The sequence below is a fragment of the Python bivittatus genome, unplaced genomic scaffold (genome assembly GCF_059951505.1).
Source record: "Python bivittatus isolate LINGU-HERP-01145 unplaced genomic scaffold, Pbiv_v1 ctg000220_np1212, whole genome shotgun sequence".
Classification (NCBI taxonomy): domain Eukaryota; kingdom Metazoa; phylum Chordata; class Lepidosauria; order Squamata; family Pythonidae; genus Python; species Python bivittatus.
In genome coordinates, this window is record NW_028277048.1 from 16,654,946 (window position 1) to 16,675,356 (window position 20,411).

The following is a 20,411-nucleotide window of genomic DNA, read 5'->3' on the forward strand; positions in this document are numbered from 1 at the left end:
AAGTTCAATGTTCACAACTTCCATGGTGTTCACAGAACTACCAATATGGAAGAACACTTTGAAAACCTAGAGCAGAGCAGGAACCTGGGCTGGTTAACCCTGGAGGCAGGCTCAAGGGAGGAAACAGGACAGAAAGCCAACATCTGAACAGTGGCTGGAAACAAAGGAGAACTATCAGTATATAGGCTTTAGTGTGTAATCAAAATGAATGGAAAGGAATAGCTGTAAGAAGGGAATTTAGTGTTTGCCCTTATGACTAAATTGAAAGTCTTTGTGGACTTCTCCAGGTGGGTCATCTACTTAATTTTGTTAATACCGAATGCATGCCCACAAAGTACTTTAAGGATAAATAAATTTACAAACATAATCTAGCTGTTAGTTAGTACTCTTTCTGTTTTCCCTACCATTACTTTATGAATTCAACCCCTTTCACTAAAGCTGCTCCACCCACAATGGCCCACTCATACAATGTTTTTGCTTTGGTGAAATCCACATAATCATCACCATTAGTTCTTCTAGTTCATCTATCCCCAACCTGGTGCCCCTCCAGAACCAGAGACTTCAATTCTAAAAATTCCATAACCAGAATGACCATTACTGAGAAATCTATGTACCCACACATCTGGAGAATGTGAGCTGATCTACTTAATCTATCTTACGAATATAAAAATAAGGACTTAAGCAGGAAGAAATCAGCCAACTTTCTGCTGCAGATAGTCAAGAGGAGGAAGAACAGCCATATGAAGCATTCTTAATGAAGACATAAACAATATAAATACCATCCAGTACAATGTAAATTTAATCAACAAGCTTTTAATATCCAAGTCATCTCCTCACTAAACAAACTTTCCTCCACAACCAAGCACTTCAAAAAGAGTACTTTGAGCTTACAGCATGATTTTTTTTTGTAAGCAAATCCAGCTCTACAGAACAGAAGAGATAGCAGAGGGAAAGAGGACCGTATCATACTTAATTATTCCTTGGGGCGGGGTATGCATGAAACAGGAAAAAAATGTATTTTGAAAATTTTCCCAATCATCTTGGTTCAGCTGCAGTTCAGCAGAAATAAAATCTGCAAAGTTGTGGTTGTTGGGTTTTGGCTAAAACAAAATCTGAATCCTAGAGTGATTTCCTGGGGCAAAGGCGGCAAGGTAGCTACACTTTGCTTTCTCTCTCCCCTCCTCCTCCAAATGGCTGTGAGCCAACTCCTATATTGAACAGAACAGACCCATTTTGTTCTGTATATGGACCTAAACACTAAAAATGCATGCTTCAGCTGTGGTGACCGATTATCCAAATGCAGATGTTTTATGTACAGACTGCTTTTTCATATCCCTATCCTGCATGAAAGGTGTAGACTGTGCCATTCTATTGTCAGTTTGCCTGAGCAGTAAGAAAGGAAATACATCTGAACAGAATGATGGCTCTGTTCACATTAAGTAGATTCCAAAGTCCAGAGTCATAGCATACAACACTGATTATTTCACCAGTTGATACAGTTATTCTCACATTGCCTAATTTTCAAGACAGGTGTTTGGGTTTCTAATTCTCATCTCCCCTTCTTCTAAATAGAAGCAAGGATATTATCCTAAGCAGGGGAGGAGACACTCCAGGAATCAATGTGACAGCCAGTACTACAATCTTGAGGGAATATCCAAGAAACAGGCTTATTTTCAGAAATTACAATTCCACTTCTGAAATTGTAATTGTAATTGGAAATTCCATTTCCAAGCCAAATAGCAGGTAAAACAGTGGTTGTAACTATGATGCCCGCAAACTCTGGCCAATGACTTGCTCAGTGGGGCTCTTGGCACTTAAAGCCCCTGCATTCATAAGGATGCTGCTTCATTTGTCTGGGCAAAGAGAATTATTTTTGAAAGAAACACGTCTACAATTTTACACATCTACAACTTTACAGTGATCAACATTTTAAGAAATTACAGATACAGGACTTAATAAATTAGCCTTGCCATCCCCAATTTTCCACTTTGATTAAGACAGATCAAGGCATGGAAGCAACAGAAGCCTGCCACAAAATAGAGAATTACAATCATAATTGTATGGCAAGAAAAGAAATGTATTTTAAAATACTGTGGGATTTGTGCCAGATAGGGGGACACCTTCAAACAGTTGGAAGCCTTAATTTCTTCAAAAATGAATACTTATTTGCCATTTCTTCACTTGTGCAAACTAGAACTGTACAATCATAAAGAATCTACAGGCAAGCCAGAAATTGACTATACTAGATAGTTCCATTGTTGCTAGGCTCAATATGAGCCTAGCAGCATTGTCTGGAGCTGCAAAGTAAGCGAAATATTATTCTGGAAAGTTTTAAAGCTGTGAATAAAATATGTAAACGCATACACTGTGGGCAGGAAAAATTTCCTTATCATGATGCAAGATATAAAGCCGCCATTGTCATTAGTATGCCTTCAGAACAAGCACTGCTGACTTGCTTCTTTCAGTCACTCAGGGAACAACAATCTCTACAAATGGTCTTGATGGGGTGAGAGTATGGCGAGCCAGTCAGGCTACAGGTTTCTGACAGCCTGCTCCTGAATGTTACTTTCTATGGTTCTACATACAAACTAGCACTGCAAAGAAAGACTGAGTTAGGGAACTTGTTCCTTCCTCCCCAGCCCCACCTCATCTGCCACAGATGCCTCACCCAGGCTGAGGCAACACACTCCATCGTCTCCTCCTCAGATTTCTGTCACTTTGTTCTGTGATACACAGAGCTGGTCCAGAGCAACAGCAAAAGATGACCCAGATTAACAAAGTGCAGCACTCGAGATCCTAAACCAAAATGATGCCCTGGAGCAGGGGTGGGCATGCACATCACTCCTGGTAGTGCCTCCTTAAAGAAGCAGTGTCTTTTCCTGGGCTCACAGCAGCCAAGTGATCCAAACAACTGTAAGAATTACGCATCTGAGTGAAGGAGGCACCAACTGTGCACTTAAACCAAAGCACCTGACAGGCATCTCCTTAATGCAAAAAGGTATTTTCTGGAATCACGTGGCTATTTTAAGGAGACGCAAAAAGGCCAACTGCATGCCCACACCCACTCTGAAGAACCTTTTTGGCTTCAGTTCCCAAATTGCTGCAATTCTCTGTTCTTGGTCTTCTAAGAGAACTCTTCCCTTTCCACTTGCTGAGCACCTCTGCAGCTGGATGTGAGAGATTCAAAGGAGCTAATGTAAAAGAGAACAGCCCTTAATCTCTCTACAGGAGCTGATCAGCTCACCAGATTTCTTTATTCAAATTCATTAAGCCGTTACATTCCTGAAAGGTAATCATTTACCAATAGACAAAAAATGAAATGTATGGACAGGCTGACTTAAGAGAGCAAAATGAAGAGGAAGACTGGATTACTCAAATGCTTTGATGCATGTAATGAGTTTAAATAAAGCAAACGTTGCCATTCTTCATCCACCCCAGCTTGTTTTGCAGTACCAGGAGACAACTGGCTCTGTGATTGTTTCACAGAGAACAGAAGTCAAATCCTGGATTTAGGAAGAGGTCTTCTTCAGGAGCTGGAACACAGGCCTGCTTCACTTGGCCTCCTAGCCATAAAAGGCCAGAGAAGTAATTTCCTAGCCTCCACTGAAAAAAGGTCAGAAGGTTACTACAGCAAATAGAGAAGCTAAGGGAAAGGACTGGACAAAACCACAGACGTCGCCAGCCGACTCCTGCGGCTATAGATTGGCCCATCTGTGAACCCTATTCTGTGCTGCTGCTGCTGCTACTGTAAGGATGAAATGCCAGGAGAGAAACGCCACGGTGGCCCACCAATATGCCCAGTTAACACAATCCTACAAAAAAAAGGGAAAGCCATCATTTAAGCAAGACATATTCTTTCAGAGATTCTGGCAGAGGTAGTTCCTTCACCGCCTCTGGTAGGAACTGCATACCCAAGCTGTGGCGCACAGCATAGCGCGACAGCGTCTTTAATGTGCCTGGGACAGAGCATAATGTGGTAAGCTTTTCACAAAGCTGCTGATCTCGCATGACCTCACGTGGCATAGCACCATCCTTCCGCAATTCAAAGTGTCCAACGGCTCTGTGAAGGAGATCAAAGCAGGAATCTTCCCTCTCAGTGCCAAGTCCTCTGACCAGCAGGGCAACCAACCTTGAAATTGGGGTCTGCCCCTTCATATTGACTATCCGGACCTCAGCCCCATACTCCAGGAGGATGCTGACGCTCTCCAGGTTGCCCTTCATTGCTGCCCAGCTCAGAGGGGTGTCGTCGTTGTAATCCAGAGCATTGACAAAGGCACCACTTTCCAAAAGCGTTCGGACACATTCAGCATTGTTTTTAAAGGCAGCCCAGTGCAGCGGGGTGTCCTTATTGCCATCCAGTGCATTGGGGTTTGCCCCATATTCCAAAAGGATCTCCACACAGGTCTCATCCTTCTCAGCTGCATAATGAAGGGCTGTTCGATTATAGCCATCAAGGGCATTAACCTGGAAAAACAGAAGGGGGGGGAGGTGCTTTTGGTGTAATTAAGAGAATTAGCCACAGAAAAAATGACCTATAAGCTTACAGGACGGGACAGAGGAATCCTTCACTCAGTCCAAGCCTCCATGAGAACTGAGCACTCCATCAGGCAAAGCACTTGGTAGAGTATAGCAATCCTCCTTCTCAAAATACAGACCTTCTTGTTTGACAATTTAATCTGGATCAAACCTCAACAATCTTCAAAGAAATTTCTGTGCTATCCTGTCTACATGTTTAGAAATCGGATCTTTCTGATAGGGGCAAATAATGGAGAATGGTGGTCTCTCTCTATTGCTCTACCGGGGGGCACCTGACTAGCTATTAATGCTAGGGTGGATTAATCCTTGCCTTAATCCATCGTAGGCAGTTCTTAAATTCTCTGCCCCTGTCTCCACAGGCGGTGGTGATTTGTGTGACATGATAAATCCCTTAAGAGGCTAGAAGGTATGAGATGCCTCATTATGGGATTTTTATAACATATTTTTGAAACCAACCTTGATTTTTTTGCACATTCAAATTGGTGTATGTATGTATATGTTTTCCCTTTCTATGAAGGGATTTTCTAGATCTAATAACCAATGCTGAATTAAGCTTTTTCTTGTTCTTTATTTATGAAAGAAAAATCATTATAATTCATATATAAAACTAACAACCAAACTCTGTCAACAATGCAGAATCAAGCGATAGGAAAAAAAATAATAAAATGGCTGGGATACAGTACAAACAATACAAATCTTAAGAGAATTTGAGACTCCTGGAATATCATACCTCCTCCCTAGGTACAACAGGGCAAACTATTTTTATTATTCAGAAGGATTTTTCACATTAGAACACTTTTCTCCTGGTTTTTTCTGTCTTTGAGAATATATAATGCAGTTTATAATATGATGATACGTATTACTGTAGGACTCGTTGGGTATTAGGCTGATTATAAATTCTAGTTTTGTTCAATTTAAGTTTGTTATGCAAGAAACTTTAAAGCTATTCATTTATTATTTTTAAACACTTATATAAGGGCTGCTGCCCCCAAAAGAAATGATCAAGTTGCCATGGACACATCTAGTCTCATCTGCCTTATTTCTGATGTTTTTATTTCATTTCTCTTTCCTTGCAAATGGCGATTAGTAGTGAGCAGTAAATTTTGCTATTCAGTATGAGTAGGAGAAGGAAATTTGCAATCAGACTTCTTTCTTCAGCTGTACATATTCTTTATGATATAGAAGCATTTTATTTTAATCCAAAATGAGGTCTAATGCCTAACAATTCCTTCCTCTCTGGGAAGTAACAAAGTTTTTGGCACATCCAAATGGTAACTTAGATTCTTGTTCTTATACAGAACTGTGCCTAAGATCATGTGACATTGTGTTTGGAGTCAGAAGCTTTGATTTCAATGACTTTCCTATCTTGTGAGTTCTCATTTCCACCAACCCAGATAAACTTGTTCCAGCAGAGAAGGAAAAGACATATAAAACACAAGATGCTTGATACTTATCACACAGTAACTCTGATACACTTATACAGTGGTACCTCGGGATACAAACGCCTCTACTAACGAACTTTTCGGGTTACGACCAGCTCCGGCCGCAAAAATTTACCTCAATGTGCGAACTCCGCCTCGGGGTATGGTCATTTTTCCGCCCTGACACGTGGTCCGCGGCCATTTTTCCGCCCCTGACATGTTGTCTGCGGCCGTTCTCCTGCTGCGCCGCGCGGTGCCTGGCCATTCTCCCGCAACGCGGCACTTGGCCGTTCTCCCGCCGCGCGGCGCCCGGCCGTTCTCCCGCCGCGCGGCGCCCGGCCGTTCTCCCGCCGCGCGGCGCCCGGCCGTTCTCCCGCCGCGCGGCGCCCGGCCGTTCTCCCGCCGCGCGGCGCCCGGCCGTTCTCCCGCCCCGACGCGTGGTCCGCGGACACCAGAACGGATTAACGGTAATTACATTGAACCTGCGACCAAATTCGGACGGTGGAACAGATTAACTGGATTTACATTGAACCCTATGGGGAAATTTGCATCGGGTTACGACCAACTCGGGATACGCCCAGAGTCACGGAATGCATTAAGTTCGTATCCCGAGGTATCACTGTACAAGTAAACTAGATAACCTGAGAACTAAAAACGTTTTTAAACCCTTCACAATGCAAGAGGTTTTAGGCTTAGCCAAAGAGCTACCACCATTGTGTTGGTAAACTACCATAGTTTAGATCTCATGTCTTCTATGAACTCACTCAACAGCATTTGGAATGTCATATTTTTCAACCTCAGAACCTGCAACAGCACAATACAATACAATACAATACTATCCAACCTTACACTGCCCTTGCATCTCATTAAAGTGTTTGATAAATCTGGTTATAATCCACTCGATTGGTTTTCTGGATTTGTTTTTCAAGAGGCTTGTGTTCTTCTTACCTGAGCTCCTTTCTCCAACAGCAGCTCAATGCAATCTGCATCAGCAACCATGCAAGCACAGTGCAATGGTTTCAGGGTACCATGCATACAGTTGACATCTGCTCCCTGGAAGAACAGAGGAGAAAAAGTGAAGGACACTCATCATGTACATCTATTTCCATCAGCATAACCATTATATAACCTTTACATGATGAACTTGCCATTTAAAAGCAAGAGAGATCAGGGCATCTTTAATTCATAAACTGAAATACCCAGACTGAAATTAAAAAGCTAGTTTATCATCAGGCTCCTCATATTTATTGCTAATTATTTATTGCCTTAACATTTTAAAAACAGTAGTGGTAACTATGACATATTCAGCAAGGCCTGGTCCTTCTGTTTAAGAAAGCTAGGAAAGTAAAAAAAAAAACAGCCTTGGGAATTGTCTTTAAATTCTTACAGGGCACACTATCAATAGATGTGGACATGGTTTAAAAGTTGCATCTTAGCTTGGTAATTATAACTTATTTCTACTATACAACAATATAGAAAAAAGTCAAACTTAAGTCTAGCTCTTCCATCAGAAAGTGTTGCATGATCCCCCCACAAATTAAAAAGATACCAATTCATATATACCTTATCCCCCATAAATCTGAGACTATTCATCTCTAGAGAATTAGAGAACCATAAACTCCCTCTCCTACCAATCTAATCCTACTTTTTCTAATTCCAATTCAGCAGGTCCCTGAAGCTAAATATTCTCTTTTCTCTGGGTTGGCTTTAAAAAGACTTTCTATTCATAAAAGACTGCACACATGACCAAAATGTTTTCCTTCCTGATGAAATGTATTCCACATGTTGCCTTTCTTAAGCAGCTCTCTGCAAGTGTTAGATCAGTCCCTGGGAAAAAGAAGAGAGTTGGTAGAAAACTATTTATCTCTTTCTAGTGTTGAGCAAGGGAGAAGTCAGACTGTGGGTTTAAGAGTGGAATAAGGAATCCACAGAAGTGGATACCCAAAGAGAATGAGGAAGGCAGGTACCAAATGGAGTAAGAGAAGCAAAAGAAATTCAGATTACTGCTGTTGCCATCTTCCATTCAGTGAGAAGAATATGGTGCAAGACAGGGCAGAGGCAGAATTTTCAAGAACATTAAACTTTTTAGGAAAATGCAGAAAGTTTTGTATATAGGTCTGCAGGAATTGTAAAACTAAAGTTTTTATTTTTATTCTACATGTAAAAGAAACAGGAACTAGTAGAGAAATACACAGCAATGTAGTTCTTAGAGCAAGATCATGATTTTCTGATGTTCAAATCTCAGATTATTCATGGTGCCATCTCAATAAAATAATAACATCAATATCTGCTTTAAGTCTTAAGAGCTTTATCTATATTTACATATTTTGGAAAACTGAAGCTATTTGACTACAGCCTTTGGCCAGAACTTACTACTACTTTTTAGGGAAAAGTTCACTTCTCTCAGGTACTATGAAGTTGACCTTCCTCCTCTAATGCTTTTCCTTCCCTTGATTTTTGTAAACAGCCTTCTCCCAAACTGATTGTTTCTACAGATGTGCAGACTTCTAACTTCCAGATTCCTCTGCCACTGCTAAGAATTCTAAAAGCTGACATCCATATGTCTGGAGGGCATGCAAATTGGGGAAAATTGCTCTAACTTATTAAACCAGCCTTTTCCAATTTTTCTCTAGATGAACTGGGCAATGAGCACAGTGATTCCCAAGCTAACCAGCACATTTTCTGGAAATTACAGTAGTCTAGTAATTTTAGATAGCACCAGGACAGGAAAGATCTTGTCTTTTCTTTTTTGGTACCTTTGAGTCAGTCTTGACTCCTGGAGACTTCCTGACTGCAGACTAGCTCCTAAACAACTTATATGGCAAAGCAGCTGACAGCATCAATCAAGCTCAATATGCATCTCAGCCTCTCCAAGAGCTGAATAATTGGAAACTGCTTGTCTATTGCAATTTGACACTGAGGAGTATTCAAACCTTCTGAAGAAAAAAAAAATATCAGGCTTAAACTAGTTTAAGAAACACTGGTTAAAAAACTACAAGCTGTCTGTTTTGTAACTGGAATAAGTCACCTTCCTTGAACTCCCTGTTTTATAGAGCCAAAGCCACAGATTTATGGCAAGAAGTAGCATGGACTTTCTTTAAAAACCCTCCTCAACTTGCTCATTCTTCACTGAAAAAGCATCCTTCCCCAACTTGATGCCCTCCAAGCATGTGAGGACTGCAACTTGGAAAGGCAATGCAGACAGGGAACAGTCCTTTTGTAGATGGAAGACAGCAAATTAGTGGAGGCTGTTCTGGAAGAACTCAACTATAGAACATTAGTGAGAATACAAAACTGTACCTTTTCTGTGGTAGCTCTTCAAATGCAAAATTTCTGAGTAAGTTCATCAATGCATTTTAGGTGAGTGACTAGAAACACACAGTTTTGCCAGGCTTCTGACAAAATTTTAATTTCATTCTGGATAATTTTAAAGCATGCTTTGCATTGCCTTTTTCTTTTTTCATATTGTTGAATTAAATTGTAGTTCCTTTTGGGGGTAGGTTGAAAGGTAGCTTAGAAATACTATTACAGCTGAATTTATGACTAAAAAGCAATAGATGTAGACCAGCAGAAACAAAAACAGCCAATTTGATCTCCACAATTGGAACAATTCTTGGAACATCTGTCAATACATACAGAATAAAAAAAACCCTAAAAAATATATAGTTCTGGGATTTGTATGTGTTGTACAGATCATAGCATGGTAAAAATGTCTAAATGTACCTTCTTTTCAAAAATCTTTATATACTCAGAAGATCACATTTCTACCTGCTTGAAAAATATCATGTAATGTTTCAGTTACATAACTGCTGCCTTTTGTGAGGCAAGATCTCCTCTTTCCTCTTCCATAGGAGCAGAGGAAGGAAGAGTAATGAGGACTATTTCCTACTGCTGAGTTGTATTATTCTGCAGTGACAACAGTAGGAAATAAGAGCAGAGCTGGGATCATGATACAGAGGGAAGCTGTTTCCATGCCAATTCTGTTCACAGAAACTACACAATCTTCAAGTTTTTCCCCCAGGTGAATGTTAAAATCCAAAGCTTACACATTAGGCACCATGCAAAACTATTCATAAAACTATTTATATAAAAGTGGTATTATTTTTACATTGTTTTCCTACCATTTCCTGACTTTTCTGGGGCATATGACAGTGCTAAAAACCCAGCAACTTCTTAAAGATCTAGCAAACTTAAGGCATGCTATTAGACACTAGCTATTAAATGTTAGGGTCATTACATTGTCACATCTGCTGCTGTGACTCTCATTTCTCATTTCTCAGTTTATTCACACTTCTTCCCTAGAATGCCATTCTTCACATCCAGTGTTACATCTTTTTCTCACAAGAGGGCCAAGGCCATCATTTGCTTAACCTGGATTTCCACAACTTGATGTCTTCCAGGTACTGGGAGCACAATTCCCAGAAATTCCCATCAGCATGACTATTTGATGTGACCAGGTTGATGAAGGCTATTTAAAGTATTCTTCTCACACTGTCCTGAAATCTACTGCTGTTGAAAAATCAGCTGATCTCAGCTTAGTGTCTTCCAGAAATCTAATACCATTAGAAAATACCAATATGGAGAAGGACAGTGTAAGACTTATAATAGCTGATTGTTACGAATGCCACATAAGTTTAAGAATTTTTTCTTACTCCTTAACTTTCCCAAAGTTCCTAAGATTTTAAGAAGGGGAAAACAATTCAGGGATATGAGTTAAATAATGCTAAAAGAGTCATGTTATTATGATCTCAGTCTCAATAGAAATTATCTGACCCTAGGTATTCAGCTAACACTATATGGAAAAAAATATCTGTACGGGCAATCTCTGAAACACAGAATATGGTTTCCATCATTCTTTCCTGTTCAAATATGATCAACAGAAAGAATCCAGGATGGGTGACAGGCTTCAGTATTAACAGCTGGACTCACAGTAAGCAGTTCCGAGTGCATCCTACTTATGTCCAATTGCATCCCTTTCGTTTGCCCAAGTAAGTAAGTAAATGGCACTAATTCCTTCCCATGGGCGAAAGAGAAGTACGTACAGAGGACAAGAGATGCAATACCGAAGAGCCCAAGAAACAGGGTTCTCCCTCTCCTACTTGAAGACACACAAGAAAGTGGGCCATAACTGCACTTGAAGAAGAGTGGTCTCCATTCCCTCTTCCTGTCAAATCTTGCAGAGTTAATTTAGGAGGAAGGAACAGGGGCTCAAAGGAATCATTGCTTAAGACTGCAACAGACACAAGTAAAGTCAGATTCAGTCTCCTAGACTTTATAAACATTCCCAGAAAAAAAACCCTAAAAACTTATCTCAGCTTTTTTCACATACCCTCCTTATTAGGTCTTCAACATTGTCATGCGGGAAGGATCGGATGGCTGCTATAGTCCGGATCAAGCGCTCCGACAAAGAATATTTACTCTGGATGCTCTGCATAATATACCACATACTGGAATTCAGTTTCCTTGGTTACTTTACATGCTCCAAGTTGCCTGAAGAAGCACACATAAAAGAAGAACTTTTTTTAAAATACAGTTTCTTTAAAAACAAATATTTAGAAATCCCAGCAAGCTATACAGCAATAGCAATAAATAATAAAATATTGTCAAATTGTTATGTTCATTGACATGGAATGATGAGAAATTAGTCAACGAGAATAATCTGAGGTTTAAGAGGTGGCTCACACTTGGCTGTACACTACATGTACAACTATTATCCAAGACATAATATCTTTTAAATGAATTCATTCACATAGTCAGCTGGTATTGGTAGACATTAATTGGAGATTAAGAGATGGTAAACATGCTCTAAACTTCATGCAAAATTGATTTGACTGTATTAAAATCAAGAAATAAAGACAGCAAAGTGATGTAAAATATTTATCTTAAGAATAAAATCTGAAATCTTATGAAAATAAGATCTTTAGTCTGAGTAACCCAATGTTATTTTTATTATCAATAATTTTTCTAGGATACCAGGAAAACAATGATCTCCAACCACATTTCCAGTATCTTTTGCTGGGGCATTCCCACAATGGATCCAGTCTGCAGCTTGAGGGTGCTTCTATGTCTCTACCATCAAACATACAAGTGCTCCTCTTACCAGCTTAGATTGGTATGACAGCTTTAACTCTTAAGTAGATGATGATGCCCTCACTTTAGAAACCTACCTAGCTGAACTGGAGAAAGCTAAGTAGGATCAGACTTAGTTACTACTTTGATAGAAGACTGCCAAGGAACCTCACAGATATAGATTGGGAAAATAAATAAATCCCAGTAGATGACAATGGCAAACTACTTCCAAAATGTTGCTAAGAAAGTTACAGTGAGGTCTCTATAAAGTCACCAGGAGATCAGCTCAACTCAAGGGAGACTTGCTTAGATTACTGAATTGGGATTGTCCTTGGAGACAGTTCTGAAACATCAATTAGTACAAAATACAGCCACGGGAGTATAACTGTTTGTACTACACCAGTTTGGCATGAACTTCACAGGCTGCCAGTTCATTTCCAGTCTCAATTCAAGGTCCTCAAATTAACCTATAAAGGTCTTCCCAAGTTTGGGACCACAATCTGAACCTTTTCACATATATTCCTAACAGTCGTTTTCGAAGGCCCTGCTCCAATCGCCTTCTTAGGCTAAAATGCGACACCTGTTTGTCTGATGTTCTCAATAGTAGGAATACCTTCCATATCACAGTGAAGCATGCCTGGTTCTTACTTTAGAATCTTCCTTGCACCAGGCAAAACCATCATACTTCCCCAAGCCTTTTGATATAGTTTATTGTTTATTATGTACTGCAATATTTTAAATGCATGTTTACTGTCTATGCTTTTATTGCTTATATATTGCATTTTAATTACTACTTTAGGTTAAAATGTAATTTTTTTTTTTTTACTGTTGTAAATCTCTCTGGAAGAACTCTGCTTTGAAGGGTAGTAGGATGGGAGACCATTATAGAATATCAGGGTTGTAAACTAGCCAGGGAGGTTGCAAAACATTCCAGAAGGAAGCACTGACAAATCATGACTATACTGTGCCAAAAATACTGCATGGTTGTGTTCATACAATCACCAGGAATCGATTGGTACCTTTAGCTTTTTTAAACAAAATGTTACAATAAATGTATTGGATTAGAAAGTCTAGAATTTCTAGCCAGCATGATCAACACATCTGGAAGATACTAGGTTGGAAAAGGGTGATTTAGACTTTATTTGTTCCCCCAATGATACTTGGCTAGAAAGTATTTATATTCTATAATTAACATTGGTTTCATGAACATTTACATTTCAAATTTCTTTTGACTCAAGCACATCACTTAAAATGCAAGTGTGCCCCTAGTTGCAGAGTTATTATTCTGACCATCAAATTTTTAAGCGTGTTGTGCTTCTGATTCCATTCTTTTTAAGTTCAAAATTCTAAAGAAAAACTCCTTATTAAAGAACATGCAATTGAACAAGTTTAATTCTTCTATTTGGAGACTTGAGCAACAAATTATGTTCACAAGTTGACAGTTTATAAACAATCCTTGAGGCTATGAAATTATAATTATAATTGTAGTGCAGCCATCACCTCATTTTTTTTTTATGCTGCAAGCAAGGTGAAACATTCGGTAGTACCAGACAAGTCTTAAATTCAGATTGATGCTGCAACCCAGGTCATTACAATAGTGTCTGAAAGGAACATTTATTTTTTATGTTGCACCAAACCATACAAAGAACAGTACAACAAAGATTGTACAATATGATAAATGAGATAGGAGGAGGGAAAGAGAATGCATATGCCTTGTAAAAATATTGTCGAGAGATTGCCATCGCCTCCAATTAGAAATGAGCTGAAACAGAACTTGCTATGCTGCAAGACAACCATTAGCAAGCCATGAGAAATTAATAAACAAGCAGCAATCTGGACCGTCTCCAAGATAGCTGAGAGTTCCTACATGCATCAACAAAATGGCTCCAACGTATTCTAAGGGAAAGTAACTCTTCAGTCTCGATATACAAGGCTTCTCTTTTCTGTCACGCAGCCATGCCAATCACAAGCTGTTACATAACAAGCTGCACCTCTACTAAAAGTGCTGTACTTAAACTGCTAGCGTTTTGCAGTTTTAATATTAGCTGAGTAACCTTACTACAACCTGACAAAGATGATTAGTGGTTCTGTTGGTCCATCAGAATCCAATCCCCTCCAAAAAAAATTAAAGCAGAGAAATTTTTAAAAGCCAAGAACAACTTTCTACAAGATGGTAGCCTTCAGCGTGTTGAATACAACTGACAACCCCAGCCACATGGCCAGCGAGCAAGAATTTGAGTTAACTTCCAACTTAAGCTTTTCTGCAGAAGCTTAGGAACATGTTTTATCTTACCTCCAAGCGTTACTTAATTTTCCAGAAGCAGTTTGCTTTAACACCATCATTTTGTTTTATAACACATACTCATTTAAGCAGTATTTAAGCACTACCTTAGTAGCCCTGGGTTACAAACAAATTGATAGAAGAGGTGGGATGGCAGTTCTTTCCAGAGAGTCTAGTATGAAAATGAAGCAAGCTAGCAGCACCTAGCAAATACACAGGGTCAGACCTGGTTATTACTTGGATGGGAGACCAAGAGGAAATCTCAGGGCTATAGGCTAAATTAAAAAGTGAAAAAAAATATCCCAGAAGGCAACAATAGCAAACCAATCAGAAGTCTGGGAGCACCTTTTCAGACTAACAATTTTAAAGTAGTGGTGATTAACTTTTGCTTGTCTAAAGAATGCTGATAAGATGGTTTAGGAATTTCTTGGAGAGGATATAGCATAATCTTTGGCTGTAGTCTGTGTGGTATGTAGGCTGTAGAGTAGAGGGTTCTTCACTTTCAGTCTTTTAAGAATGTCATGGTGTTGGCATTTGGTTAGAAAAAGGATGTCTGTTTCTTTCTATGTTAATTCCTTGCTAAGTTTTATGGATTTCCACTTCCAAATTGGTGCTTCTCATTGTAGACACTGCAGGAGAGTGGTGTTAGTCTATGGTAGCCAAAGATCAGGAGCCTGGTACCACCACAGCATCTTTTTGGACTAACAAAATGCATTAGTCTGAAAAGGTGCTATCAGACTCCTGATTTTTGGCTACCATAGACTAACAGGGCTCTCCGCCTACAGCATTATTGCCAAAGAAAACAACAGATCGCAGCCTTTACGTTTTCCAGAGGGAATTAACTCCTCCCTTGCACACACAACACTTATCGGGAACAGGGGTCGTTCTGCACGAGGACAGGACTCTCTCCTGCCACTCGAACAGCTGCCAGCCACCTAATCGTGTATTTCTGAAGGCTGACTGACACAGACGATAGGCATCCAAGAACAGCTACTGTAACTGTAGGAACGTATGTTTTTATGCCCGCATTTGGATCAACGCTTCGACAAGAAACAAGATACGCGTCGGGAAAAATCCTGATCCACAGGGATCCTCCCAACCCGACGCCCTCCAGGCGCAGACGCGACGTCTTCCATTACTCCCTGCCAGACTGGCTGGAGATGATAAGAACTGTAATCCAGCACATGCGGAGGGCGCCTGATGCGGGGAGGGCGGCTGCCTCAGGAGCGCCGCCGGGAGTTGCCCCGCAAGCCGAGGTCGCCGCGAAGGGACGGATCCCGCTCTCCCTTCGCCCCTCGGCGGGGCCGCCTCACCTATCGCCCGGGAGGCTGCCTTCCGTCGAGCAAAGGGCCCGGAGGGCGCAACAAGAGCCTGGGCGCGGCGTCACTCCCCTCCGCACTCACCGACTTGGCGCCGACTTGACCGCGCGCCCTCCGCTGCTCGGAAGTTCGACCCTCAGCGACCGGAAACCACGGACAATGACAGCTAGAGCAACCGACTTCCCGGAACCCCGACACCCGCCAACAAGTTGTCGCGCCGATCAATTCCCTCCTTTCCCCCCTCCCGTCATCTCCCTTAAAGCCGGCCCTTTCCACAAATACCCTCCAATGACCTCAGCGAATGGTAATTAAGTCCCGCCCCTCACCCCTCTGCCTTCCAATCCTTAGGAAGTTCTACGGCGAAGCTTCTTAAGAGGTTCGAGGAGAACCTCGAGAGGGTTTTCGCCGCTCTTGCGGCTGACCCAACGCTGGAGTGTGAGGCGGTTTGCCTGGAACAGGATTTCTTAAAACTTTTTTCTCTTCCCACTTTTAAAAATCATGGAGGACCCCAAAAGGGCTTTTGTTTGTATGGGTTACAGTGTATTCATTGATATTTACCGTATTAAAAATTAAAATGGATGCATTCGCTGCCGCTACTGCTTCTCACAATTGTTTGATGGGATTTTAATATTGCATTATTTTTCAGTACAGGCTGGCAAATAATTTTGATATCAAGGACCCCTCAGAGGTCCTAGGACCACACTTTAAGAAACACTGGCTTAGAAGAAAGCGGCATTGGATTCAGTGGGACTGACTTCTGGCTTAGCTTTTTCAGTCAGGTTAATAAGCTGAGCAAGCAAATTAAGGCCCGACTCACAGAACTTGCTAAGCTTAAACCAAGCAGCCCGTTTTTTTTAGTTTAAGGAGAATTGTGTTAACCCAGCCATTCAGTTTGTAAACTATAATTTATGGCGTAGCAAGTAGTGAACTCGGCCAAGTTGCAACTTTTAGCCAATTGTTAAGATGACCTCTAATATCCTTCCAACTCCATGATTCTTCAATAAGCAGTAGTGAAACACCATATTTTAGAGCAGAGCCCCCAACTGTTTGTATGGGTGGAGATACTGGGATTTTGAGAACATGTGGGCAGTCTCACAAAACAACTAAGGTAGAGGTTACCCATTCGGAAATAGTTGCCATTGTGACATGCCTGGTTCATCAGAATGGAGCCTGCCACCATCGCTTACATCCCTCCAACAGGTCACCCATATTCCCCCATCTTACAACTGTTTTGAGAGGGGAAGGTGGATACTCTGTACTAAACCACTTGACTTCAGATATGCCCCATTTTATTCGATAAATGTTATGGGGCTTATTTCAGTATTCTTCAAAATCAAGACAATACTGGATTCTAGCTGTTTTGCAAAGTGCCAGTTTCTTAATTTACTATTCTTTTCAACACCAAAAATCAAGGGAGATGGAGATCCTGGCACCCACCAAGAAAAATATCCATAGGGACAGTAGCGCTCTAGATTGAGGGCACGGATGTGTTCTATCAACTACACCTATGCACTGTTACTTTTGGGGGGAACCTAAGAATTAGTGAAATGCAGAGGCCCCCAAACTTTCTTGGTTCACACAAGGTATTCAGTGATGATGTAATGGTCACCATAAAGAAAGAGTGGGAACTAAAGGTTTAGTCTTTATGTAAACTATGCCACTCTGGCTTGCTCAATAAACTATTGTGAAAAAAAAATCCTAGCTTAGCATTGTATAATTGCTCTACTTCCCTTCTTTCAGTTCATATCTGATAGAACAGATGCAAAATGAAAAATTGATGGAAAATCTTAAAGCAAGATAAAACTGCCATATAAGATTAATGGGGGAAGGAATAGTGCTGTCAACTTTGTTTTTTCCTTTTACTTACAGGCAGTGTGATTCATCCATCTTCATAGGTTGAAAAAGTCCTGAGGCATCTTAAAAACTGGCCAATTTATTATAATGTTAGATTTCATGAACTTCAGCCCATTTCATTAGACGTAGAGAGAGTTGTCTAGAGAAAGTTTGTGTGTATGTGTGGTAACAGGAAACAGAAAAGGAGAGATCAGAAAGTGGCAAGATTTATTGATGCTCCATAAAGAGTTGCTGATTCCTGTAGATCAGAATTTTACAATGGATTAAAAGAGGACTACCTCAGTTGCTTTTTTCTTTTTAACTTCTGATGCCATGCATTTGCATTCAGATAACCAACCCTTGGGGAGCAAGAAATGCCATCTTTTCATTCCTCTTTCAACAGTTAGCAACTTTTAGAACTGTGGAGTCCTTGGTGCTGTCTGAGCTTGGTTGTTTGCTTGCAGGCATTTTGTTACCCAACATCATCAGTGCCTTAGAACTCTAACCTGCAAGCAATGTTTATGTCATAAGAACACTAGCAGCTTAGTCTTCATGAGAATTAATTAAAACAAATAAAATGGAAGAATGGGATGGCAAGTAGGAGAGAGCAGTTCAAACCAAATAAACCACTATGAGACAGAAACATTACATCCTCCAAATCTGCAAGTCAGAACAGCAGCTTACACATTATTTATATCTGACTGAAGCAGCCTCCCCTAATCTTATGAAAGTATCCTCCAGGTGTTAGACTACAACACCTATCATCCCTAATGAGCATAGCCAATGTGGCTTAAAACTGATCTAATGGAAACTAGGACTGCAGTTACAGTCCTGGTATGATCCACTCAGCAATTGCCTTAATGGGATTACAGGTACAGGTAATCCTCGAGTTACAACCATTTGTTCAGTGACTGAAGTTACAATGGTGCTGAATGAAGGGACTTATGACCGGTCCTCAAAGTTCTGGCTGTTACAGTGCCCTTGTGGTCATGTGAACAAATTCAAGCGCCTGGCAACCAACTTGCACTTACGACCAGTTGCAGTGTCCCGGAGTCACATGATCACCATTTGCGCCCTTCCCTGCCAGCTTTCCCCATGCAAAGTCAATGGGAAGCCAGCAAGGAAGGTCACAACTCACTGGGGTAAGTCTCCCCCCTCCGGCCTTTCTTAACTCACATGCATCGTGCCCTCCTTCCCCCTTTTATTTATTTATTTATTTTATATTTCAAATTTAGATACCGCCCATCTCACAAAAAAGTGACTCTGGGCGATTCACAATAAAACAACAATAAATATTAATTAAAATACAATAAAACAATATTCAGTAAAAATAGAATAAAACCAAACACATACGCAAATAATAATACCTTCCAGTAAGATGTTAACATATGGGAGCATCTTTAAGGTGGTAGCCACCCCCAGAGTTGGTTGCCCCTTTTTTCGCCCATGCCAGTTGGCAGAGCCAGGTCTTGATTGCTTTCCGGAAGGACAAGAGAGTTGGGGCCTGTCTCACCTCTGAGGGAAGAGTATTATCATTTCCTCGCACACACCCTGCACCCTCTTTCCCTAGCCTCCCTGCACTTGCACACACGTGTGCATGCATCCCACACCCTTTCCCAAGCCTCCCTGCGCTCACACACATGTGCCCCACTCCCTTTTTCCACAGCCTCCCTGCGATTGTGCACACACACATGCACATACCCTGTGCCCTCTTTCCCCAGCCTCCCTGTGATTGCATGCACCCCATGCCCTCATTCCCCAGCCTTTCTGAGCTTGCGCCGGAGCATCCCTCCCCCAACTTGTGCATGGTCTGCACCAGGCCTCCCCCACCCTGCTGTGGCACCCCACGTTCCTTACCTGGACTCCCTCCACTTCCTAATTAACAACCCGCTCATCTTGGGTTACTACAACAACTGGGACTGCCTGGATTGCCATTGCTAAGCAATGTGGTCATGTGATGTCATGCTTTATGACTGCATTGCTTAGTGACAGCAGTCCTGGTCCCAACTGCAGTCGGAACTTGAGGACTACCTGTACCCCATTCAGGAAATGTATTTATATTACAAATGTAATACATTAGGGAGGGAGGGTAGCAACTGCAAAATCAAGGGCCAGATCTAATTGGTCAGCTACATTATTAATCAACTAGAACATGGGGAGGCAGAAAGTACTGTAGATATGTTTGCTTGTTTTTAAATCAGGTTTGGGTTGGTTGGTCACAGAATTCTTGTAAAAAAACAAAACAAAAAACCCCCCAACAACAAATAAACTACAAATCTGCCAATCTGCCAATTAAGCATAAAAGGATCATGATGTATGCAAAACTTTGAAGGTTCAAATTTTCCATTGCCTTGGAAAATTGTGTCACACTTCTACTCCCATGGCCAGGCTAGCTGGGCAATTGCAGGAACTGAATTCTACTCATCTGGGGCAGGGCCAGATTAAGGTCAACTGATGCCTGAAGCACAGTCCAACAACAGGGCCCCTTGCCCTTCCACAGCTTAACTGACAAAACATTAAGTCTCAATAAGTGCTGAAGGTGAAATTAAAAATTCAGTATTCTTCCAGACCATTCCCCAAGCTGGACCCCAGAACTATATTAAATATAAACTTTTTTTTAAAAAAAAATTCATTTAACATTAAATAGCAGCAAGCGATTAAAGCTAATTATTTACTTATAACTAGGAGAACAGAAAAAACGCAAGTTTTCAACTTTTAATGCATTTTTAATAACATTGTTATAAGGGGAAAAATGCAAATACAAAAATGTATGGAAAACTAAAGTCAAGCGTGGTGGTGAAAGAGTTAAGGGCATGACAGCTAGGGGAAAAAGCTGTGTCTGCCCCCCTTCCCTTGGTGCCCTAAACACAGGCTTCTTTTGCTTAATGGTTAATCCAGGGCTGATTTGCAGGAAGTTCTATGAAACGATAAATCCAGTTAGCCATACCCGAG

General features: G+C 40.9%; 1 protein-coding gene across 3 annotated transcripts; it reads right to left on the reverse strand.

Annotated features, from left to right (window-relative positions):
• Positions 1–793: 793 nt before the first annotated feature.
• Positions 794–15,875, reverse strand: ASB8 (ankyrin repeat and SOCS box containing 8). 3 transcript variants are annotated; one of them, XM_007424783.4, is made up of 4 exons: positions 15,621–15,875; positions 11,287–11,447; positions 6,906–7,010; positions 794–4,464 (listed from the first exon to the last, which is right to left on the reverse strand). In XM_007424783.4, the coding sequence occupies exons 2-4, from the start codon at positions 11,401–11,403 to the stop codon at positions 3,835–3,837; spliced, it is 852 nt and encodes a 283-aa protein (XP_007424845.1). In that variant the 5' UTR covers positions 11,404–11,447; positions 15,621–15,875; the 3' UTR covers positions 794–3,834. The 3 variants fall into 3 exon arrangements, with proteins under 3 accessions (XP_007424845.1, XP_007424844.1, XP_087994113.1); XM_007424782.4 differs by having other exon boundaries at positions 15,711–15,873; XM_088137987.1 differs by lacking the exon at positions 15,621–15,875 and adding an exon at positions 14,320–15,591.
• Between the last annotated feature and the right edge of the window lie 4,536 nt (positions 15,876–20,411).